This window comes from Lipotes vexillifer, unplaced genomic scaffold (genome assembly GCF_000442215.2).
Source record: "Lipotes vexillifer unplaced genomic scaffold, Lipotes_vexillifer_v1.1 scaffold890, whole genome shotgun sequence".
NCBI lineage: Eukaryota > Metazoa > Chordata > Mammalia > Artiodactyla > Lipotidae > Lipotes > Lipotes vexillifer.
Genome location: NW_006776053.1, coordinates 521,923 through 548,071, shown reverse-complemented (window position 1 = coordinate 548,071; position 26,149 = coordinate 521,923). Strand labels below are relative to the sequence as shown.

General features: G+C 39.1%; 1 protein-coding gene across 2 annotated transcripts in view; it reads left to right on the top strand.

Annotated features, from left to right (window-relative positions):
- Nucleotides 1–26,149, top strand: part of DENND1A (DENN domain containing 1A) — a 536,936-nt gene that overhangs the window by 166,141 nt on the left and 344,646 nt on the right. For both annotated transcript variants that reach the window (XM_007450246.1, XM_007450245.1), the window contains one exon: nt 8,704–8,823. In XM_007450246.1, the coding sequence (XP_007450308.1) occupies nt 8,704–8,823 (120 nt within the window). The remainder of the gene's footprint in view (nt 1–8,703; nt 8,824–26,149) is intronic.

Sequence of the window (26,149 nt, the reverse complement as noted above, 5' to 3'; positions counted from 1 at the left end):
TCCAAATTACCCTCCCCTAATCGTGTTCCTCATTTTTTTTTTCACAAAACAATTTGGGACAGAAATGTCTCTTTATGGATATATTTTAATCTTAACTGTATACAATGGTTCTTTCTTACATTGTATTGTATTATGCACCCTGTAGGCATTGATAACTTTTATTGATACAAAAAAATCAGCTTAGTTGGGGGACTATATTTTTTCTCTTCTGTTGCCCCACTTCTAACTGTGGCATACTTCACTGCAGAAGAGATAATAATAATTAAGTTTGTTTACAAAAAATACAAAGGTTCTAACGTCACTGCTTTTTATTAGCTCGCAGTTAGCACTGTCAAATGGATATGCCCAGATTCCGAGGCCCACAAAGCCCCGCAGAGGTATTTATGATATTGTTTGACTTAGAAAATATGTCGGCATGGGAGATGAGTAATGCCCCGGGTGATTATGTTCAAAAAAGAAAGCTACCTAATCTTTTCAGTATCTGTGCTTTTCTACCTCAAGGAACAGTAAATACAACTTTCTGACATTTCTAGTCTATATCAAGAGTGGGATTTTCACAGTCGTCATCAAATCACCCATTAACATTGGCATCTTGCTGTCTCTTCTGTTGTTTTAAGGTTTTTCTTTCTGAAACTAGGACTTATGAAAAATAATAATGCTGGTAGCTCTTCAAAAGAAAGTGCTTTCTCATGTGTTATCTCATTTTATCCTTCTGTCATAAAAGATGAGAACAAGTGCTGATATCATCATTGGAAGAAATCTAAGCTGTAGAGAAATTGTGACTTGCCCAAGGTCCGCTTAGGCTGCTAGTACAGTCTAGACATCCATCTCCCAAATGAGTACATTTCTCAGTAGACCACCTTGTGGGAAGACTAGTCACCAAATAGAGGGAGGTAAGGAAGGAAATTAGTATTTCAGTTCTTAATTGATTCTAGTCAACATGCTGGACATTTTTACAGTAATACCTCATTTATTCTTGCCAGCAACTCTAGGAGATAGGTGGCGGTGGTATCTCTTTTACAAAAGAGCAAAGGAAGGTTCAGAATGTGTAGCATTATGTTGGGTGGTATGGAAATGGTATCAGACTTGGAGCTCTGCTGTCCATGCGTTTGTCAGTCTAGTCCAGAATGTATTGTAAAGACACAGTAAACAATATCTATCCAAAAGGATAATGAGGTTGGGAAAGACTGAGGTGGTCAGAGAAAACATCATATAGTGGGTGAGGCTTGTGTTGAGACTGCAAGGACAGCAAGAATGGGGTAAGTGGAAGGGAGAGCCCAACCCCCAACATGCGCTGAAGAGCAAGGTAGAGGAGAAACTGCGAATGAGCCTAGAGATCTAGAGGTCACTTGGCCAGAGCAGATGGAGCCTCCTGCTGAGAGGGTAATGTGTGCCATAAGAGCTTGGGCTCTGACTACAGGAGGCCTTGAAAATGTGTGGGAATAAGACCACAGGATTTTAAAGCTGAAATTCATCTGGCTTAAGCATCCCATTTTACAGAAGGGAAAGTAAGATCCATAGAGGTGAAATGAATTCCTTATGTCACAGCTATGTAATTACAGAGCCGGAGGGCGGGGGGACGGATAATCTTATTCCCAAGCCAGAGTTATTTCTACCCTACCCTGTACTTGAAGCACTTGGTGGAAAGGAGCAGTGAAATGACAGTGCTGAGATCCCTGTATCACTCTCAAAAAGTTTTTATTCTTGATGAAAGCAGGCTCTTCAAAAAAAATAAAAAAGATTTGAATACCATTTCATATTGTGGTGCTACTTGCTTGCTCTTGATAGTTGGCAACCTGCTTCAGTTAGTCAAAGCACTCAAGAGATTCACTGGATGGTGGAAAAGCTGTTCTCCATGTTTGTGCTTATCTTCTTTCAGAACCCAGAAAACCAGCTACTATTCAGTTGTCCTATTAAATTATACTAGTACACACAAGTGACATGAGCATGAAGTGAAATGACATCTTTTCAAGGGCAGAGGCATAGTTTAATGGTTTAGGTTGTAATCACAGGTGCAAATATGGTTCAAATGCTATTTACCATTTTATTATGTATCTGTTATGTGCCACGCATTCTGTTGTGTTCTTTTCCTGCGTTAAAATCTTACACATTTGCAAGGTTGCCATTATCATAATGCCACATATGAGGAAACAGAGGCTCAGCTAGGTTTGCTAATGTGCCCAAGGTCCCACCATTGGTAAGTGGCGGAGCTGCTGTGGGAACCCACGTTTGTCTGACTGCCAGTTCCATCATACTTGTTCTATATCTTACTGCCGTTGTTAGATCCATCACACCACAAAGAAAGTCACCAAGCAAACTCTTTACATTTATTTCAAAGGCAATATGTAGTTATTGTAAAAAAGTAGAAAATTCAGATAACTGAAGACAATGAAACCCATTTTTATTCAGATAATTGAAAGAAAATGAAACTAAGGCTCATGATTAGTGCTTTAGTATATGTCTGCCCAGATCTCTCATCTCGCTTCCACTTCTATGCATTCGTCCTGCTGTGCTTTTCAAAACTGAATCCATTTGGCCACTTGCATCCCTTGTTTTCCACCCTTGGTTTAGTCCCTTGATTTAGCTTAAGCTCTTGGTTAAGCTGTGCCCCATGGTCATTTTCTGTAGCATTTGAGAACCATGAAGCAATTGGGCTTTGGTGGACAAAACATCGGGGGTATCAACCAGGAGACCTAGGTTACAGTTTTGGTTCTGCCGTTGACTTGCTCTGTGCCGTGAGGCAAGTGGCCTCTCCCATGAGTACCTTAGTTTCTTCACGGATGAAATGAGGGAATTGAACTAGGTCTCTGCTGTTCCTTCTAGTTTTGATTCTTTGTTTTGTTTTGATACTTTTTCATTCTCCAGTTATGATTCATTTTTACATTGTCGGGCTCGTGTAGATGAGGGAGTGGAGGGATCTCTCTTCTTAGAATTATCCAGTGAGTTTCTCGAGCAGAATGTGTGACCTACTCTTGGTCCCCAGGCATTTTGGGTCAATGCCATTTTTGCCACTTGGATCTTTGAGCAGGGAATGTGAAAAACTCGAGTCTTAGGCAGATGGAAGTTGTGTTTATGGAAAGAAACTTTGAGGCTCATGTAACTAAAGCTTGGTGTGTGATAAACTTGATTCCCGCCTGATGTCTCATATACAGTGAAGGAAAGGAGAAGCAGCTCTTATGGATGCCTTGCAGTAGATGGCCCAACAGGTAATTGCTAGGAAGCTGTAATAAACAGAACAGCAAAATATTTCTATTCCATCTCTCAAATTTTATAATTTCATAACAATAGTAATTATTTTCACTGTGTACCTATTAGATGCCAGTTACTTTGTATACATTATTTCTAATCCTCAAAACCACTTTGCAAGGTAAGTATTATTCCCATTTTAGAGATGAGGCTCAGAGAGGTGCAGTAACTTGCCTGTGCTCACATCCGTAGTGAGTGGCATATCTGGGATTCTAATCCAAAGTCCAAATCTTACTGTTTCATCTTCTTTCTCCTGCATCATAAGTCTCTGCCTCTATTGAATCATTCCCAACAGCTTAAAAACAAGCTCTGGTATTCCTCCATCCTAAAAATAATACCCATCTTTGACTCTTCATTCCCATTCAATTACTGCCTAATTCTCCACTTCTTGGAAGAGTTACCTACACATTTTAATTTATTGCTCAGCCTTCTTTAGCTTGTCATTCTACTAGAGCTTTTCTTATCAAGACTGTCTAAAACCTCCATGTTGCTCAATTCAATTCACTTTTTTTTCTCTTATCTTGATGCCTGTGGATTTGGTCGACCACTCCCTCCTGCTTGTTCTGCCTGGTGGTTCTTCTTTTCTTCTTTGATGATCTCTTCTCTACCCATCCTCTAAATTGGTATTTCTGTAACTTAGTCCTGGATCCTCTTCTGTTTCTCCCTCAATTCTCTTCCTAAGTGATCTTATCCTTTACCATGGTGTTAAATACCATCTCTGTGTAGATGATTTCCAAATTTATAGCTCCAGCCCAAACTTTTCCCCTGATTTCCTACATAGTATGTTCAGCTATTTACTGGACATTTCTATTTACAGGTTTCTTAGACTTAACATGTCCCAGATAAAACTCTTGGAACTCTTCCCAAACACGTTAGACTTTCCTACCATTAAATGGTAATATGCTGCCTTTTTACTCCATCTCAGTCCATCTGCTGGCTCTAACTTGGATCTATCCACCTGATGCATTTTCACTCTCACTACAAGAGTTAAGCCACCATCCAATCTCACCTGGACTATTGCTCTAGCCTCCTGACTGTTTTCTCTGTTCCTACTTTTGCCTTCTTCCAAACTGTTCTCCACGTAAGAGTCAGATAAAAATTTTAGAACTGTAGGCCAGACTGTTATTCTCTTGATTAAAATCATTCAATACCTTTCCATTGCCCTTATTAATCAATCAATCAGCCAATCCTAATTCTTTACCATGGTCTATGGGGCTCTCTGCATGATCTGGTGCTTGCTTTATCTTGCACCTTCTTAAGCCACTTCCTCCTTGTCTCTGGGGCCTTAACTGTACTGGTGACCTTTTAGTACCTTGAACATGCCCAGCTCTTTCCAGCTGAAGAATCTCTGTGCAGCTCTTTCTCTGCCTGAAACACCCAGTGCCCGGCTTGTGGAGTGGCTGCTCCATCCCATCCTTTAGGTCAGTATTGTCAGCATTTTTGAGAAGCTGTCTCTGACCACATTGTCTCAGTAGGGCTTTTCCTTCTCTTCCATTTTCTTCTGTCTTTGTTCTTTCTTTCGTTTCATATAACCCTAACACACGCTGTATGCTTTGAGTTTATTATGCTTTCTCCAACTAGACAGGAAGCTCCACAGCAGGATGGATGTTGTATATCCAGCACTTGTTACGGTGCCCAATATAGTTGCTCAGTTTGTAAGATGGGTAACTAAACTTAAAAGTGAGGCTGATAGGGCTTCCCTGGTGGTGCAGTGGTTGAGAGTCTGCCTGCCGATGCAGGGCACACGGGTTCGTGCCCTGGTCCGGGAAGATCCCACATGCCACGGAGCGGCTGGGCCCGTGAACCATGGCCGCTGAGCCTGCGCGTCCGGAGCCTGTGCTCCACAACGGGAGAGGCCACAACAGTGAGAGGCCCACATACCGCAAAAACAAAAACAAAACAAAACAAAAAACAAAAAACAAAACAAAAAGAAAAAGAAAAAAGTGAGGCTGATATAGAAAATCTGATTTCTCACTGGAAGATTGGAATCAAACTATCCATCCACTTGCTTCATGCCATTTATACCCTGAACCTATAAATAACTTGAATATTAGGCACAGTGCTGTAGGAGGGGTCTTGAGTGGCTGACAGGCATTTAAAAGGGAGCATGAATTTTAAAGTCTGTGGTTGGAATGGTCATTACTTTTCTCCTCTGTTTTCTGTATTCACCTAGGCATGGGAAGCACAGCTAAGGGTGATTTTGGTCCTGGTCACCTGGTTTAATTCTGGAAATACTCAAATTTGGTTTCTCTTGCTTAGTGGGAAGTATAGTTAGTCTGTTTGATGAGACAACTATTTGAATTCCTCACATACCTGATTTCCTTAAACAGAGTTGACAACTTCTTTGGAGGGTTTTCATTGTGTTTGGTGCAGCATGGCAGAATGGAAAGGACTTTGAACCAGAATTGGGCTTGGGTTTTTATTTTGGTCCTGGTTACTTTGAAAAAAGCAAACCAAAACCACCATCACAACAAAACACCCTGAGCCTCAGTTTCCCCATCTATGAAACAAGAGAATTGGACGAGATGGTTTCTAAGATTCCCACTACCTTTAATCATCATGAAATCTCTGATTCCTGTAAAAAATGCATGGATTCTGATCCTGGAGGTAATCACAAAAACTGCAGCCTTTAAGGAAACCAACCCTTTCTTTCCCCAAAGTCATTTTTTATGGAGAAATAGTAGAGAGGAAATGACAAATTCCTTGAAGATTCAGACTCCTTTGAGTTAATCTGAACTCAATTTGACTGTTAATTTGAGTATCCAAGGAAAAAATATTTTAGAGTTTAATGGTCTGGGGCTTTTAATGACTTGTACTTCACCCTACTAGGAATTTAAAAGGTGAATCAACTGAGAATAATGTGTCCCATTCTAAGTTGTGGCACCCCAAAAAGAATCTTTTTCACTTTAATGCAAGAATGAGTAACTCACTTGGTCACCCAGAGGACTCCCCCTTGCTGAAAGGCAGGCTTCCTTTCTCCACTTAGAAGTATTACAAAGCTGAGTCAGTCAGGAAGATTCTAAGCAAATGGATGATTTTAACATGAATTGTAGTTTTCAATCAGATGGTAGCAGCTTGTATCTCTTTTATTAATTGTTCCTACAGTGGTCTAGCCTTTATACCAAATGCTTATCTCACTTATTCCTCAAATATGCTATGGGTTGGGTGGTAGTTTCCAGGAGAAGAAACTGAGCTACTTAGAGGTTAAGTAACTTGCTAAATTAAGGCCCAGTTAGCAAGTGATTGAATTGGGATTTGAACGAAGTAAATGAGTAATGAATCTTTCTTTGAGCCTACAATGTAGCTGAAAGAATTTTCAGCCTTTTTAAAGGTAGTGAAAAGATAATAGAGAAATTAATGACATTCAAATCACAAACCAAGTTGTGTTCCTTCTGTGTCCTTTTCCTAGAAATCCTGGGTGTTTTCTTTTCATCTAGTCCTATCAATACCCTTTCCTTCTAGGATTGCTTCTTTTTAAACAGTCTAGAAGTGAAATCAAACCCTGAGTTAAAATAATGAACAGTCATATTTTACATGATCACATGATAGTTTTTCATAAAAGCATGACCTTATTTGTAACTTAGAATCATCCTGACCTGTTGGTTTAAATATTTCAATAATACAGGTTTCCCCCCTCCCCCAATGAGGCCCACTTTTTTCCCCAATCACTTTAATTATGTGAGCTAGAATCCTGTTTCTCACACATCTTTAGTTCTCAACCTTGTTAAAATTAATCATATAATCCCCCTTTAAAACATAGTATTAAATCACCATAGTAACACAGTATCCAAGCTTTATAGATAAAACATAACAGCCATAAGAAGGTAGTTTGGTGTCCCCTTGACAGCTCTATAACTTTTATAGAAATATGTTCCTTCTCCTGGCTTGTGTAAGGTGGAGGGATAGCATTACTTACTTACACCTGTTTTATTACCACATTGCTTTTAAATTGCTACCTTGTTTTTGTTCACCTTCCTAGTTAAAAAAGGAGTGTTGGAACATTCTTTTCTTTCTGAATTATTTTCTTGTACTCTCTAACCACTCCTTGAGGGCTGGAATTGTTTCCTTTAATGTGACCTTTTGTTCTGGAATACCTTGAAAGTCTCTTTAATTTTCTTATGTGGCCTGTATAAGGGAGTTTTAGGAAAAAAAGGCTATCCATATTTGAAAACTTAATTCACATCCTATCAAAAAACTCAATCAGTCTGCCTTTGGAAAAGGCCTGGTGAACCATGAGTTTTCATTTCTACTGACAATTTATAACAGATTATAGGTGAGAGCATCAATTTGAATATTTTATCAATTTGAGTATATTTTGTAAAATTTGTTCTATATAAGATACAATACTAGTTAATGAGTTCCTTTGAATAATTCAATGTCACATTCTAAAATATTAGGTTAGCATAAATTTGTGTATTAGAATTTGTAATATTTAGCTTCTTTTTAAAAAGGAACCTAAGCTAACTGGTAAACTGATTTTAAAAAGTGGATTTTTTAAACATTTTGTAACTTTAAAAAAGAGTTTCTAGATTAATGTGATTAGTAATATGCTTTTTAATTTTTTGAAGCAGATGTTTTCTGTTTTATGTGTGGTTTGCTGATTTTTGTGTTGATGCAGGAATTTTTAGCTTTTATCTTAAATGTTTTTCTTTAAAACCTTGTTTCTATTTCTTAGAAAATGCCTTGCATTGATAAGACATTTGCTATTTCTGTCCTGTAAGATATAAAATATATTCCTCATAAATTCGGAAATTATGAAAGATACAGGAATTTAGGAAGATAATAGCTAATCTTGCCCTCTTTTGAATTCCAGGTCCTCCCCTTAGTAGCTCTGTGAACTTGATTCAGTTATTTACCTATTCAGTTCTATAGTTTCCTTTTCTGTAAAATGGGAACATCTTCTAAATTCCAGGGTTGCTGGGAGAGTCAGTGAGATGGTATAATATCAAGTGTCTAACTTTGTGGCTGGTACTTCAATTCTGCTGTTGCAATCCCTGTTATTTTCTGAACTAGAGGAATGATCAAGTGAGCATCATTACCAGCGAGCTGGCAGAGAGGGCTTTGGCGTCAGATGGGTCTGGGTTTAAAATTCAGCTTTTTGCAGTTTACCAGCTGGCACCTTAGGCAGTGCCACTGTAGGTTATTTCTTCATCTATAAAATGAGGTTAATAGAATGCACCTTTCAGAACTGGATGCAGTGATCAACAGTGACACCTGCCTGAGCTCAGCAAGTAGGTTTGGTAGCTGTGATGACGTGGTCGCTGCTTGCTGTCTTTTTTTTGTTTTTAAATACTAGCTCACAGTCTGTTCCCTTGAAGTGTGTAAATTTTAAGTTCATTTATAAAGAATTCCACTGAGAAAGGAAATGTTACAGGTTCAACGACTTGTTGTGATTAGATAGTTTATCAGGAAACTTACTGCACATTCATTTTGCCCTTTGTTCTGTCTCTGCCGCAGCCTCTCAGTTAGCCAAGTTGGCCAGAACTTCACGTTTGTGCTCACTGACATTGACAGCAAACAGAGATTCGGGTTCTGCCGCTTATCTTCAGGAGCCAAGAGTTGCTTCTGTATCTTAAGGTAAGGAAAATGGCTTTGGCTATTGGCTAGTTCTGTGAAACAATGTCAGCATTTGCGTTGTTCTTCTGTAATTAAATTTTCCAGCTGTTCTTTTTATTTTCCTATCTGTTTCCCAAAAGTCACTGCACTTGGGGCGAAGGACTTCACAATGTTGTCCTTGCACTTTAAGTTCTACAGATAATTGTATTTATTTATTTGTATCACATCCCTTGGGTGGGAAAAGGGATCATTGCTTCTGGGGAGTGTGTAGAAGCTGGAGAATCAGCGTGGCTTCAGTTCCTCCTGCTGTTATCTGGAGCTGTCAGAAATTAGCCTGTTAGGCTTTCCCTTGGACATTTTGTGTATGTAAGATTATTAATAAAGTATGTGTCTGTAGCTCAGGACGTCTTGCAGACACTGATTGTGTCCTTCTCAGAGTAACACCCCTGCCCCCTTTGGGTCAGTGAGTGAGTAACTGTTTCCCAACTTGGCTCCCTCTGTAGAGGTTTGAAAAAAGTGCAGAATCCTGTAAGAAGCCTTCTTTAGGTCTTCTAAAACCCCCTTCATACACTAGAATCATACTTGCTTACTGCTCCGTTTCCTCCTGCCAGAGACGTAAGGCATGTTCTGGGGTGGGAGGATGTGTGGAAATCTGATTTTGGAGCTGCTGGCTCTGGGCTCCTGCTGGGAGCCTCCTGAGGGGGAAGTAAAGGCATCCCACACACCCTCCTCCCCATCTGCCTCGGTTAAGTAGGTGTCAGAGGGGCCTGCCTCCTGTCTGTCTCTGCTCATGTGCAACAGCTCAGGGCAGGACAGCCGGGAGGCGCCCCTGACAAAACCCGGGTTCCCAGGCTTGGGCCTGGGGATAAGAGGCCAGACCCTCTATGAATTCCAGAAAGGGTAGTTCTCTGGTGTACTAGTCTCTGCACTTTCTTCTCCTCCTCACTAGGAAGAGACCCCTCTGCCCCCCAAACACACACACCCTCACACCATGAGGGGGTGAGGGCTGACTTTCGAAGTGCCTGAGCTCAGTAACTGTCAGTCAGGACTGCTACTTCTGCCTTTCTCTACACAAATCTTATTATTATTTTTAATCAGTGAAATCAACTTTCTTCTTCATCAAGCATAGCATCTAATTTGGGCACTAGAGAACAACTGCTGGAAAGACCTTAAGAAGAAGGGACAAACCCGGCTGCTTTGTGAGGCTGCTGTTCTCAAGCACACCTCAGTAGTCTAGGCCCAAGGATTGCCTGCCCAGGGTATTAGACTCTGATGTAAATTATTACTTACTTTTTATTTAACAGTGTTTTTTTCAAGAAAATTTTCTCTTCCATTTTTGTCTAATGGTATATTTCAGCCTTGGCTAGGACACTGCATATTTATGTAGTCATTCAAAGGAGATGAGGGTTTAAACCACGTTCTTGAAGTTTTGCAGAAAGGTTTTTGTCCCATGGTGTTTTGGGTTATGATGTTTCTTTCAAAGCTTGGATGTGTGTGTTGGGGGAAAGGGGACTCTTGAATTGCCATTATTGCATTCTCTCAGCAAATTTCAGAGAGTGGAAAGCTGTTTATTTAAAAATTTAAGTTTAAAGATTGCTCGCATCCAATTCTGGCGTTTGACTCTGTGCGTCTACATGTAGGGCCATGGACTTCATGTTTGCGAGAAGGTAGTTGAATAGCCTCCTGCTGTCATCATTTAGAATGAAAAATAACAGCAATTTGTGTGTTTTCTGTCTGTTATACTAGCTTGGAACTATGGAAAAGAATTTGGTGGGTTAATTCATTCATTTGTTTGTCAGCCCTTAATTGAATGCCTACTATTAGCTAGTCCCTGTCCTTGAGGAGTTCCCAAGACGAGCTGGGGAGACAGATGATTATGCTATAACATGCTATATATAACACATAGAACGATCCCATGGCATAATGTCTTCTTACTGTTGATAATCTAGTGCCAGAGGATAGTGGCTGTAGTTAAAAATAGTCTTCTGTGAATTCTGGGACATGCATTTCATGGGTATTTAACATGAGGGTGGAAGGCTCTCTTTATCTTATCCACCTTTTGCTTATATACAGGGCACACAAAATGGCACTTTCCCTGTGCTTGGTTTGGAAACATTGCTGGGCCGAGACTAGCATATGAGTGGAACGGTTTCTGTTAACCCTGGATGACTGGTTGGTGACATGTCCAGTGGAGAGTTGGAGAAGTCTGCCAAGAGAACATGGGTGGGATTTGGGTCTGGGTTACATTATAAGTATCATCCTCTTTTGCTGTTTGGTCTCCTTCCTTTAGTTAACCTGTGTATTGAGGTCCAGTCATCTTTCTCAGTGTGCCTAGTACTATAGCTCAAGTCTGCTTGGAAGCCACCTTTACTTTTGTTTTCCATTTTTTCCCATGAGGGATGTAGTTCCTAGTGATGGCATCCATGCAGACATAGCCTCCACTGTTCTAGGATTTAGCTTCTTAGGGTCACTTTCTCTCTGGCTGCTGTCCTAAGCTCATATGCTTCCTGGCCCATATGAACGACTGGACCTTTCTGCCTTCACACATTTACCCATCCTCCCAGACTCAGCTTGGGCACTTCTCAGAGTAGCCTTCTCCAGGCAGAGGTAATCATCCCATCCTCTAGATGTACCCAGCATGCTTTGCACACTTCAATTACATACTCATAAGCCTTGATCTTCCTTTGTCTTTCTCCTATTGAACAGTTAACTCTTTAGGGGTAAAGATTGTGTCTTAAAAAACTCTGTATCCCCAGCACTTAGTGTAGTGCTCGACCAAGATATGGCGTGCATGGCTTTCAGAGACAGGGAGATCCGTTTCATTCGTTTGGAAGAACAGGAAACGGATACTGAGGGCTCTGAGTGAGAGGACAGGCCGCATTGGACACTAGTTCAAAGAGAAAATATGAAATCTAGTTATTGGTTCATATTATCAAACAATTCATGTTAGTCATAAGAGGTGCACCTTTGAGTGTCACAGTGGAGATTCAATGACACAGTGGACAGACATTATGTCCATAAAGGACTAGGTCATCAGTATTTACAAAATTCGAACTTAATTTCACAATGAAAGGTTCTTAGACATCCTTTATTCAGTGTAACTTATTAGGTTCATTGTTAGGGGCATTGTCCTTCCCCCCTAGAATGTAAGCTCCATGAAGGCTTGGAATTCTTACCTTTGTTTGTTTTGTTCACAAATACAAATGTCTGCACATAGTAGACACTTAGTAATACTTGTTTTATGAAAGATTGAATCTCTGAGTTTTTTTTTTTTTCTTCTTCTTTTGCTGTACACGGGCCTCTCACTGTTGTGGCCTCTCCCGTTGCGGAGCACAGGCTCCGGACGCGCAGGCTTGGTGGCCATGGCTCACAGGCCCAGCCGCTCCGTGGCATGTGGGATCCTCCTGGACCTGGGCATGAACCCGCATTCCCTAGCATTGGCAGGCGGACTCTCAACCACTGCGCCATCAGGGAAGCCCTCTGAGTTTATTTTTAAACATTTTTTCAAAGTTGGTTTGAGCTCTTGTCACCAGCTAACCTTGACAGAGATGTAGTTGTACTGAAGTATAAGTCTTGTTAATGAAAGTACCACGGTATATAAAGTCAAATGCACTATTTCTTCCCACAGTTGACTGGTTCTCTCTATTAAAGCATTTTAATTTACCTTGAGAGTCACCATTATATTATTTAACTAGCTGCTAGTTAAATAATCTAGTTAATACTAGATTAAAAGCACCAGCTAGGAGAACAGGAGTTACGGGTAAGTTAGTTATTCTTCATTATAAACCCAGGAATCTGAGAAAGTATTTTAGCATTTTTAGATAGCACCATCTGAGTCTAAGATATAATAAGTATTTACCTCTGAAATCTTTCAAATATCATAAGACAAAGTGACCTAGATCACTTTTTTCGTGGCTTCTATTGCCCAAATAACACATGCCCCATCAAGGCTAAAACTGTAATGAAATACGCTATTTATAGCCAAATTCTGGTTTTGGATGAACAGAAGGAGCGCCAGAGTTCAAACCCATAACTGTATTGCTTGGGGTTGGGGGGAGTAGATTATGGAAGATAAGCCATACAATATTAAATTTCTTTACTCTTTATAAAGGAACTTTAAAAATATTTGTGTTCTACAATTTTCCCCTGTATATATAGGGATCTTATTTCAGCTCTTGAGAAAGCTTGAGTAACTATCTTTATACACAAATAGGATTGTTCAGAACCTATTATACATTTCGGGAAGAAATAACTTGTTTCATCAAGATGGTATCTGAAATTTTTTTAGTTTAACATGTAAAGTTTTTATTCAATTAGTATCTTTGTATCTAGTATATACCAGGAATGAGCAATGTATAACACATGGTCTTTGGCCTTTATTTACCTTGAGGTCCCTTAAAATAGACACAGAGATCTAGCCCCAGCTCTCCATATGAGAACCTTTCAGATGTCGTGTTCATCCAAGATTTTGGTGAGCTGAATTTTCTGAACTTGGTATTACAAACTGAAAACAATGTATACTTTTTGTCCTTTACCAAATATAAAATTGAATATATTTCTGGGTGCACTGTTCCCAGGCCACCTCTGATTTTGATACCCACTTCCCATTTCACTTCTACTACCCTTACTGTCTTAGGAGCCAGTTAATCTTCGGGAAGGGACTCTGTAAACAAGTAATTAAAATATAATGTGATAAGTGCTATTTTAAAAAATATGTATGTGTAGGGTTCTTTGGGGTCACAGATTAGGCAGTGCCCATGTCTGACTTGGAGAATTAGAGAAAGTGTTGCTGATGGGTTCCAGTTAAACTGGGTCTTAGAGAATCAATGGGGGCTTGCCTGGAGGAGAAAGGGAGAAAAGCTCTCTGGGCAGTGAGAACTGGTACACAAAGGCCCAGAGAAATGAAAGGTATAGCAAGATGAAAGAATGATGAGAATTCTGATGAGAGGTTGATAGCAAGAGATGATGCCATAAAAGTCTTGGGGCCAGGCTGTGAAAGCCCTTGTGGGACATGCTCAAGATTTTGGATTTATCCCATAGAATATGGTGTGCCATGCGATGGTCTGGGGCAGGCGTTAGAAATATTGTTTTTACACCAAGGGTAAAGTGGCTTTTGAACATGAAATTGCTATCTACACAGGCTTGGGATTTTCCGGTTATTGTTAGAGGGATGCTGCACATCACTTTGGGAGTAACACCTGATTTAGATTGGAATTTTCAAGCCTCAACTTTAATGTTTTTTTTTTTTTAATTATACCTTAATGAAATATGTTCCTTGGCCCTGGTTGGGGAGTTATTGTCCTTCTTCCCATGCAAATTGGCATGTGGGCTTATGTTTAAACGTTAATTGTGTTAAGTGAGAACCGTCCTCCTTCTGGAACACTTTCTGTCTTAATGGCAGGAACAACTGTCGCATCCTTTTTTCATCTGTATTTCTCATTTCTACTATAAACAGGAAAGCTCAGTTTTCACAGAGAAAAAGAAGCTAGAAGTAATAGAGTCTGGTTTTGAGAACTTTGGCTTCTCTAACCGTTCCAACAGATAACAGTTTAGGAGAAAAATCAAAGGACTCTTTCCTTAGGCAGGTGCAGTGGCAGAAGCCCTTTTGGATTGTGTTTTAGCTGCTTTGGTTTAAAATAAGTCTATGGGGGATGGGGAAGGGAGTTGGGAAGGAAGGCTGTGGGGACAGCTCCCAGATTTTTACCTTGAAAGCAGGTGCTGCTGAAATACTCCAGAAACAGATGGAACCTCCTATTCTTGTTTTAAGCTATTTATGGTTGTCTCGCCTGAGGGTATCCTGCTATACAAAAATGCACAGCCTGATGTTTGAGGGCAGTTTGGGCATCAAAGCTGGGGCCCCTCTGGGAGAAATCAGCCTTTCTTCCCAATACCTTAAATGCCATTTGGGAAACCTGGATCTTTCATACTATTTAACAGAAGACTTTCCTCTGGTTTTCGAGTGTTTCCATCTCTCTGGGGCTGTTTGGTTTCTTTTTAATTCCTTCCCTTAAAAATATGATGAGTACAATGTTGTTTTCTGGATGGTCAACTGGGAGAAGGCCTGATTGCTACGCAGATTATAATTCCACTCATTGTGGGTCCTGGCACATGGCTCTGTCAGAAACTGAACCCATGGGATGGGGCTTGCAGAGGCTCTGGTTTACTAGGCCCAGGGCCCTTTCTCAGAGTATTTTGAAAGGCTTGCAGGGGGATGTGCTCATCAGAACATCACTTTGTGGGAGGCTGTAACTTTTTCTTTCTTAATTAAAAAAAGTGTAGTGGTTGGGGAATGTTGCATGTTTTATTGCCACACAGATGCTTTCATGCTTAGAAATGTATAATCCTCTAGGGAGTCACAACTCAACAATAGTAACAAGCTGTACAGTTTTAAGAAAATCACCTTTAAAGAGGAGAAAGGAAGATAAATAAAATTGCCCTTGCTCTCCTAGCAGCCTGCTGTTTGAGGGCTGGGAAGCTGGACAGTTGGAAGGACAGGTGTGTCTTCTGCACCAGCAGCTAGCCTCAGGGCCGCCCACCATAGGAGAAAGCTTCTTTTCTCCTCCTGGTCCTTCACAAAGGAAACCAGCCTGTGAGTTGTGAGTATTTGCAAATCCAAGACTTTGGCTGAAAGAAAATTTTCATTTTGAGATTGAATGAGTTGGGCATTACAATAGACATGGTATCTTCTCACTCTGTTTTGAAGGCAGAGCACTTCCTTTTCCTAATGCTCGTGAAGCTTAGTGTAGGGCAGCAAGTGAAACCGCCCTAGGAACTCCAGGAGTGCACTTTTTTGTTGTTTCCCCTCCATAGCTTATTCATCTTGCTGCCTCTAGCAACTGCTGCTGATGGCTAATGTTACACCGTTTTGTAGATGGATAGAGTTAAGTCAGGAGAGCTCACTATAGAGGATTTGGAAGGGAAGGGAGGAATCAGCATTTATTTAATATGCCAGGTGGTTTATATAATTCTCATTTATTCTTATTGCAACCTTATGAAAGTATCTCCCTTGTAGAGATAAAGGGCTGGAGACTGAAAGAGATACAGTGACTTGGCCAAGATCTCACAAAGAGTAAGTGAAGGAATTTGGTTTGGAACCTAAAATCCAACCCAGAGCTCATACTCTCAACTGCTTTGGGCTTATTGCCATACCTTTATTTTGTGTCTGATTCAAAACTTCAAATTTTATTTTCTTGCCACCAAGCAAGCTTTACGGGTTTCAAAAGTTTGTTTCTCGGGCTTCCCTGGTGGCGCAGTGGTTGAGAGTCCTCCTGCCGATGCAGGGAACACGGGTTTGTGCCCCGGTCCGGGAAGATCCCACACGCCGCGGAGCAGCTGGACCCGTGAGCCATGGCCACTGAGCCTGCGCGTTCGGAGCCTGTGCTCTGCAACGGGAGAGGCCACAGCAGTGAGAGGCCCGCGTACCGCAAAAAGAAAAAAGTTTTGTTTCTCTTCATATATATTTAGATAAAACAGCCATGATCAGTTGTTTGCCTTTGCAGAATGATCTCAGAGGTGAGTTTAAAGAGCTCTTAAGAATAATGTACTACAGCCCATCCTCATTTTATATATGATGAAATTGAGACCTGAAGAGGAAAGATTTTTTGTTCCAAGTTCTTTAACTGGCTAATAGCAATCTTCTGACCCCCAATCCAGAGTCTTGTCCAGGATATGGCAATGATTTTTCCAACTCAGGAGAACAAGCCCGAGACCACCTGTGACTAAGGTTTTTCAGGACTCAGTAACCTCCAGTTAGCATCAAAAAGTCACATCCGCTTTTGGCCAGCGTCATTGCAGTCTGTGTGAACAATCCAACCATACTATTATAAAGAAAATGATACAGTTTTGTTTAAATCTGATGCAGGGTATGTTTGAATGGAAAACCAGTAAAACTGATCCTGCTTTCTGAGAGAAAGAGAGTCTTAAGAATTCCATATGAGGGACGCTTTTTGGGAGACAGGGAAAACATTCTATAGGAGAGGCCAGTTGGTGCTTTTTGGTTGAGTCTGAGTGTCAGCAATTTTTATTGGACCTCCCTGCAAGCAAACCACTTTCCTACAACAGCAACAATAAGCAGAATGTATTTATTTGAGCCTTATCTTTGCTTTTCACTGGGCAGGGGGTAGAAAGGAAAATAACTCAATATGCTTCACACCTAAAATTGCCCTTTGGATCTAAGCTGCACTCTTATTTTAAGAGCAAGATAGATTTGTGAATACAAAGAAGAGTCTGAATTTAGGTTTTCTGGCCCTTCCAATGATCAGTTTTAGAAGCAGTAGGAGGCCTAACGTTTATCCCTCGTGGAAAGGCCCCGGAAGACTGAGATAATAGTGTACCTCTTTACATCATTTCAAACAGAAAACTCATTATGCCATCTGAAGTTTGAAGAGCCCACAATTCTTACAATCAATTATGAGTCACTTATTTTTAAGCTGTAATTTTTTTGAGATTATGAAGATATACTTCCTTATTAGAAGACTTTAGAAAATTTCAGAAAAGTAAGAAAAGCAGTCTATCATCTTATGACTCTAATAATGACTGGATGTGTTTCTTTCCTTGAATTGGGATCATGCTGTAGATATCGTTTTCTACCTAGCTTTTTCATTTATCATATTGTAAGCAAGCATCTTTCCATATCATTAAATATTCTTTCCTGAGAATCTTTTTGACTGTATAACTTATTTTTGTGAGATTGATTTATAAGGGAAGAAGCTCTTAGTTATCTTAAAAAAAAATTTCTTGCTAAGACTTAACATGCTTTAAAAAAATGCATTTGTTCCAGTGAATTTGTCATTCAGCTAATTACTTTGGTATTTTTGTTTAAAAGAAAAGCTCAACTACTTTTTATCTTAACGTGTGAGCTATTACCCAATTCTTGACAACGAAGAATACTTATTAACTTCTGAAAAGTGAACGTAAAAGTATGGAAATAGTATCAAAAGTCTTATTTAAATCAAATGACAAATAATGTATTTAGTTTCCTTTTCCTTTTCCTATTTTCACTTTGACATATCTTCAAAGTAATCCTTTTTATTAGTGTGAGTTGTGTTGTAAATTGCAAAAATAATGTAGCATATAGGGAATACTTTTAAAGTTACATAGCAATATAAATTTGGTTTTTAATATATTACATTCTGAATGAAAAGAAAGTATATGCATCTTAAAACTTTATGTAGAGATAACAGGGAATTTTTAAACGTTGTAGGTAAAATTAAGTTCTGTGCTGTAGTATGCAGTGGAAATTGAATAGGTGTTTATTTCTCATTCATGGGACATGTAACTACCAGTAACCTTCAGCAAAACTAAGGGCAATTGTCCTCTAACTCAATTCACAAGTGTTAGACTGCCACTATGGAGACTTTTAATCCCTTATCTATAATATAAAACAATATTTATTACAAAATTAATTCCGAGAGGCATTATTTATGGTTTCTAATCCATTGTATTTCAGATGTCTTTGAAGTAAGGTGGGTGGAGCTTTGTATGTGGGGTTAATTGTCCCATTGTTCATTTATTCAGTCTGGTATTTTAACTAGCTCTTTATGTGTATTAATGAGCCCAAAATGCAGCAAAAATGCTGGGCTCTAAAAAAACTTGACATTTTAAAACATTATTTAATTAAACGTGTGGTGGAAAAAGAAGTTGAGTGAAATTCAGTGTCCTGTAGTTTTTTTGCCTGAGCTCCTAATGACTGGTTTCCTTTAAAAAATTATTTTTTAAATTCTAGTCCTATAAGAAAATGACAAGTTTTTTGGGGGATAAAAAACTAAAAGCCACACACACAAAAAAAAACTCAAGTCAAAAAGACTCTAAAGAAACTATATTTGCTAGTGTCCAGTTTTCTGCTGAGCTAGGATTTTTACCATCATCTGTTTAAAAAAAAAAAAATATATATATATATATAGTAATTTTCATTATCATTTTAAAGAAATTTTTAATTTGTACTTTTTCTTTTTTATTAGTATGTGGAAATATACTAAATGTTGATTATCCTCATTAAGTAAAGGTAGCCATTGTTCCCTAACTACTGGAAACCATACTTGTTTTTATCTTTTTTCTCTTTATTAAAATTCCCCGGAGATTATAATTCCAGGTCTTTTTATTTGAAGAGATAGTTTAACTTTCATACAATGGGACTCCCTGACTTTGTCCTCTCCTCAGATTTAGTACTTAAATTGGAATGAACATTGGTACTATATTTGATTTCTTTTTATCTTCTTAAAAATTGGATTAATAATATAAAATATTTTCACTTACCCATCATTCATCTTTTTTCTTTTTTTAAAGGAATATCTATCTATGTATTTATTTATTGTCTGCGTTGGGTCTTCATTGCTGCGTGCGGGCTTTCTCTAGCTTGGGTGAGCGGGGGCTACTCTTTGTTGTGGTGCGCGGGCTTCTCGTTGTGGAGCACGGGCTCAAGGTGCGCGGGCTTCAGTAGTTGTGGCACGTGGGCTCAGTAGTTGTGGCTGGCGGGCTCTAGAGCACAGGCTTAGTAATTGTGGCACACGGGCTTAGTTGCTCCGCAGCATGTGGGATTTTCCCGGACCAGGGATGGAACCTGCATCCCCTGCGTTGGCAGGCAGATTCTTAACCACTGCACCACTAGGGGAGTCCCCCCATCATTCATCTTTGTCTCAGTTATTTCAATGGTGAATTGAGGATAGTACTAACTGAGAGTTTTGTTGTGATGACTAATAAAACAGCACTTGATAAAGTTCTTTGTGTGTTATATCTACGGTGTAAGTGTTTAACTACAACCCTGTGCCTTTCTTTTGTAAACTGTGAACTGTAACCTGCAAAAAGAAAGTGCACTGATTTTAACTATATGTACACACATAAGTATGTATACATAAGTGTACATATGTATTATATATACTCACATAAGTACAGACTTACGTAGCAAATACTCAAGTAATCACTAAGTTAAGAAATTTCCAGCACCCAGAATAATTTTTTCGCCTATGTATGTATCCCTGAATAATATGGTATGGTTTTGTCTGGCTTGGAACCTGTATGAATTGAATTATACAATTTGGAATTGTTATTTTAAGTCTTCTTTTGCTTAATTTTTGAGATTTATCTATGCTGTTTCTTTTCTTTGCTATATAGGTGTTCCATATTGTATGACCATACTACAGTTTGTTCATACATTCAACTGTAGGTGGCCATTTGGGCTGTTTCCAGTTCATGGCTTTAATGAACATTTTTGAACAGATATCCTGGTACACAAAGGCACTACGTTCTTTGGTGTATGAACCTAGGAGTTGAATAGCCAAATGTCTTGGGTACATACATCTTCAACTTTATTGGATAATGCCACATTGTTTTCTAAAGTGGCTATGCCATTTTATGGTTCTGCCAGCTGTGTATAAGCATCCTTCTAGTCCTACACTGCTTCCCTGTCTTGCTTTTTAAAGAAGACATGCAGCTTGCTATTCTCCTTTCACAAAGTCTGTGAGATCTAGGTGTTGTCCCTCTTTATTTCCTTAAAGATTAGTCTGGCCTCACTGTCTAAAGAGACATTGCTGGGGAAAGACACAGTGCTGGGGTTGGAAGAGGCAAGTTGATCACCTCTGACGTAAAATGAGCTGTAAGGTGGCATGGCATGAAGAGCATGGTCTGGAGTCAGAGCAGGATTTGAATCCTAGTCCAGCTGGTGTAGAAGTGTGCTTTTAGGTGCTCCATTTACTCTTTTTGAGCCTTAATTTCCTCATATCTGCTTTTTTTGGGGTGAGGACTAGAGATAATATAGGCAAAAAATCTTGGTAAGGTAGTCACTGGTACCTTACAACATTACATAGTGCAGGAGTTATCGAAAGAAGGATAGACCAGTTGTAACATACACATGTCATTGCCATATATGTGATTTGCGTGGGCATGTACATAACCAAATCTATGTGAGCCCGGTCACATCAACTTGAAGATGATACTTGGTGACCATGAGGTGGGCACTTACACACTGTGGGTCAGGGTGGAAAATGATGCAACATTCCTGGAAAACAATTGGCAATGTATATTCAAAACTTTAAAAATTATTCCCACTTTTGGAATCTCCTAAGGAAAACTCAAATATATGTATAGATACATGTATGAGGATGTCTATTATAGCACATAGAATGAAAAATTAGAAACAATTAATGGAGGGAGATAGCTACTAAAATTATGTTTTGGTGATTAATGACATGGAAAATACCTAGGACATAGTGTTATGCAAAAAAAGCAAGAGATGAATTTTCATATATGATATCTCTATTTTGTAAGAAATTTATAGGAAAAAAACCTGGTGGTTGAATATCAAAGCATTAACAATGAGACTAGTTAGGTAATGGGATCACGGGTGTTTTAAATTTTCTTTTTTGTATTTTTTAATGAAGTGGTTCTTGCAGTTTTATCCTGTCAAGTTCAATCCAAATATTTACTGCACCACAGTTTATGTGTTTTTTAATTTGGAAAAATGATAACTACCTTCATGTAGAACATGATTCCCAGTATAGAATGCCACAGATGGTAGAACTTTAACTACCAAAATGACCACTGATGCTCTAGTATGTGTTTTTCTCCTCCTAAGTTTGCAAAATGGACTTGAGCTCTGGAATCAGACCTGTGTTTCAAATTTTGGTTCTACTACTTACTAGCTATAGGAATGGAAGAAAGTCACTGCATCTTTCTGAGCCTCAGTTTCCTCATCCATAAAACAGAAAATACTTCCCACAGTAGCCATGAAGATTAAATGAGATTTTTGGTGCTCAATTCCAAGTAATTATTCCCATGTTGCCTTGCAAGATTTAAAAATGCTATCAGCTATAAAGTGCACCATAGAGGTAAAAACAGATTTTCAGGGGGAAAAGGGGCTGTATTGAATTTTCAGATTGATTTCACGAAGCATCTTGATTTTAGAAACATTAAAAATGAGTAAGAGTTCATCTTAATTGAGAAATGATTGCATTAATTTCACAGTGGGATATTTAGCACCTATCCTATAGATTATCATTGTTTTACACTCACCTAGTTGACCTTTTAATTTTCTCAGAAATTTCTGTCGTATTTGTGTGAAAGGACTAGGAACCTATTCGTGCCTCAAACCTGCTTTTTATGGCCTCAGGATCTCTGTCATAACCCGTTCTATGCTTTCACAAACTGAGCCCCTGGGGAGCTGTCTGCACTTTTCAGTGTGATCCAGCTGAATTCCTTCCCTTCCCCACTTGAGCCCTTTGATTTGCCAGGTTTTTGTTCATCTACCCTAAGGATGGACTGAGATTGCTGAGCACGGCCTCTCTTGTGGTGCAAAGTGAGAATTGTTTCTAATTGAGCAGAAACATGTGGAAGGATCAGGAATATCTCAAGGGATTACAGAAAAATTCCAAATTTGTACTACTTACAGCTTGTGTTTAGAACAGGGTCTGCTGGGAATAAATGTTAGTTAGTGTGGCCTGTGACCTTAAAAACTGTTGACATGGACTTCAGCCAGAAACTAGCCACAGACCTCCTTTGTTAAACTCATTCATAGGTCTTTGAAAACTCTAGTCAGTGAAAGTTGCCAGCTCCAATCTAAGCAGAGCCCTTTTTTTTTTTTTCCCATGCTTTGGAAACAGAGGACGCCCCTTAACCAGCAAGGCTTCTTTAATAAGACTACATGGCCTTAAACGCAATTGGAATTGACAACTTCCTGGCTTGGGTTTGCCAACTGGCAGGGCTGTGAAGCCGAGGGGACAAACAGCGTTGGGGCGCTGTGCACTTGTGTTTGTGTATGTGCAGAGGAAACTGAACTCCAGAGCACTGCGATACCCCTTCACTCCAAAAGCAACCCTGTGGCCTGAATTGGACACATCTTCCTAGTGTTCTGGCTGAGGTAGACAATTCATAATTCTCTCTCAGCATAAGGAAAAAGAGAAAATGACTGCACTTTCTTTTTGTTTTGTTTTTTTTTCGCGGTATGCGGGCCTCTCACTATTGTGGCCTCTCCCGTTGCGGAGCACAGGCTCCGGACGCGCAGGCTCAGCGGCCATGGCTCACGGGCCTAGCTGCTCCGTGGCATGTGGGATCTTCCCGGACCGGGGCACGAACCCGTGTCCCCTGCATCGGTAGGCGGACTCTCAACCACTGTGCCACCAGGGAAGCCCTGCACTTTTTTTTGATGGGGATGATTCTGGCCTTTCCCTTCTTTCCTCAAAACGCTTGTTTTAATCTTTTCATCGGTGTTGTGTTGCTCAAATATAGAACAACACATTTTTGGATGGTACTCAGCATCCACTCTGGAGTTTTACTTAACAAATTTCAGTTTCTATCAAGCTGAAGGGATAGTCAGGATATGTCTTCATTTTACTGGTTGAGGAAACTGAGGCGTGAGGATGTTAAGCAGTTTCTTCTCCCTTGCTCTCTATCAAAAGGAATCTTAAGAAAAGTCCTTGAATGATTTGCTGCCCCTACAAAGCAGCATAGTAATTGAGATTAGAGACTAATATTTTCTCTGGTTTTTGTCTGTAATCCAAAGACTACATTATCTGAATTTAAAGACAGGGAGACAAATAGAATGTTTAGAAAAAATGAATAAGTTAATCAGACTAGAAAGAGAAAGCAGTTATTCCGCTTACAAAGTTGATTTATTTTAATACTGTAACAATTTGATGGTGGCTAGGAAGGCTATCTTGGTTATCAATTGTCATCCTGAGATATACAGTCATATCAGTCTATATCTCTGTCTACTTGACTACTTGTTAAATTTTGGTTGTTGGAATATAATATTTATTTCCAGTTATGCTGTTGAAGTTGTTATTTTTAAATAAATACTCCAGCAAACTTATCACTTCTAAAAACTGCTGAGGTTTGGTGTGATTTCAATCAGGCATGTGTGAGGAGAAAAAGGAATGTCACATTGGCCTAAGAATCAATGGCACATAGGCTAGGAATATGGAAACTCTACGAAGAGAAATTATATAATTTCCTAGAGACTTTATAATAATTTAGATGTGATTAAAAGAGAACGCATGAGAGAACCTGATCTATCATAGGTGCTCCATAAGTATTTGTTGAATGAATAAAACTGGTAAAGGAAACTTATTTCCCAGTCTCAGTGTTTGCCTGTTCACACACACACATATAATATCTCTTCCTCAAAACCCTTACCTTAGAGCATTTATTACTCCCACAGAAGGTAGATGATGCCCTCATGTTTTAATTACCTAAAGTTCTAACACAAAGCTTTTAGATTTAGTCAGAACTAGATTCAAATTAGCCACATGACAAATCAAATCACTTAACTTTTTCTGATCCTCATTTCCCACATCTATAAAATAAAGATAATGAGATCTACTTTGTAAAGTTGTTAACATATAGGTAAAAATGTTATCTGAAACACCTGATTTAGGCGTTAGAAACACAGAATTGTTTTTCAGAAAGGAACTTACTTTCATCATTTGTTTCTCTCCTACCCTCTATCAGAGGGAGTTGTAAGAAAAGGTCTCAAATACTTTGCTGAGTCTAAGATTCTCCCTGCTCATACAGGGAATGCAGTTACTCTGAAGACCCAAACTCTAAATACAATAGAAAATCTTTATTAGCCTATGGAAATGATGGCTGTTTTCTGTGCCTATGCACTATACTAAGAGTAGATTAGATTGTTAGAAAATATATTTAGATAAATAGATGATTAAGAAAGCCAGATTCTATTTTTCCTTGCTTTTTGTCAGTTAAGAAGTTGCTAGTAATTTTAGAATGTTACACAGTACAGAGAATTACATAGAATTCTTTGAACTTGTGTTGAGTTCCCTTTCACACAGGATTTCACTGTAAGTGCTCTCATTCTTAACCACACTTAAAGGTTGTTTTACAAGTATTAATTCTGAAGCTCTCCCCCATTTGAGCTGATGAAACCGTTGGTTTTTATAACCTCTCTATTTATTATGTGAGTCTCAACCTTGGGGTTTTGTGTGACTAGCAAATTATATGAAGCCCTTTTTTCTGTCTCCTACATTCCAGGGGTTTAAGAATGTGCTCTGAACAAGGTGGAGGAGGGTGAACAACTCTCATGTGTAGAAGAGGGAAGATTATTTGTCAGATTTTATTTTAAGGGAATATTTTCCCCTAAGAGTTCATAAAATGAGAGTATGTCATCTTTTCTTCTAAAGATTTTCCCCCTAATGCTACCTCATTTTCCAAACTTTCATTAATAGCTCTTTGCAGCTGAAGCAAATATTTTAGATCTTTCTTGTACGCTCCTCCAGCTGGGAGTGTCTCTCACACATCAAAGGCAGATATGAGCCTCTCATTAAAAGATACTATGAGTTCATCATCTCAGAAGAGTGGGACCTGAAAACCTAAGATAACTTTCAGCTACAGGTCCTATCTAAGCTGGAGTGAGATTTTTCCGTGGTTTACCACATTTCTTTTCTCAATTTGTCAGTCCCAGATGCTTGAAAGTCTGGTTTTCTCTCTTGGTTTTATTATATCTGAAGATTATCCTTATTCAGAATTGGAACCTAGTTGTAGGGCTTAGGAAAGATAAATGCTTTAAAATTTATTTTTAATAAGAAAATAAAGAATCCTCACACTTAGGAAGGAAGCCCCAAGTTTGCTTGTTATTTTCTCTCCCTCCTCTCCTACATGTGTTTTGTGCTAGGCCTTCTTAGTCCCTCACTGCACTAACTGCTCTAGGGTCTATAAGGGAATTGATTTGAAACTTAAGTCAGCTCTGAAAATTCTACAAATCCCTCTTTTCCTACCTTTTGCTAATGAAAAGCAACACTGAAATCAGAGTTATTCAACAGATTTCTTGAGAATGTGGCAGAAAACTGGTTATGTCCTTCAGATTTTATTTTTGAAAGCATTTCTAGATTAGGGTGAAGGCTGGAATGTTATACTCTAGCTAAAAGACATACTAAATGTCTTCAGCTTCTTTTATATTTATATGTGCACAAGCATACATGTGAATGTGTTATAACAAAATATTGCAGGTTTCATCATTTGAGTAATAGCCACAGCAAATCCAGATTATGTTTTTTCCACAGTATTTACTTTCCTTACTTTGGTCATTTTCAAGCTCTGTGTTAGTATTTTCTAGCCAAAGGTGAAAGTTGTCCTCAGATAAATATTAGGATGGCCTGCCAGCCAAATCCTAGGCAACCCAGTGAATTACTCTCTTTGATAGTAGAAGGGTCTAGTTCAAGTTGCTCTGAATGGCATTTAACTATAAAACAATAGCCTTAACAAAAGTTGCTGGTGTCCTTCAAATTGTTTCTGTACCAGTAGCCAATTCTTTTGGCACTTTAGGATATGAGGTTTGTTCCATTAATAATTTGGAGTGCAAGTTTTCAGAGCATTACAAAGCCAATGAATGGAGGGGCGGGGGGTG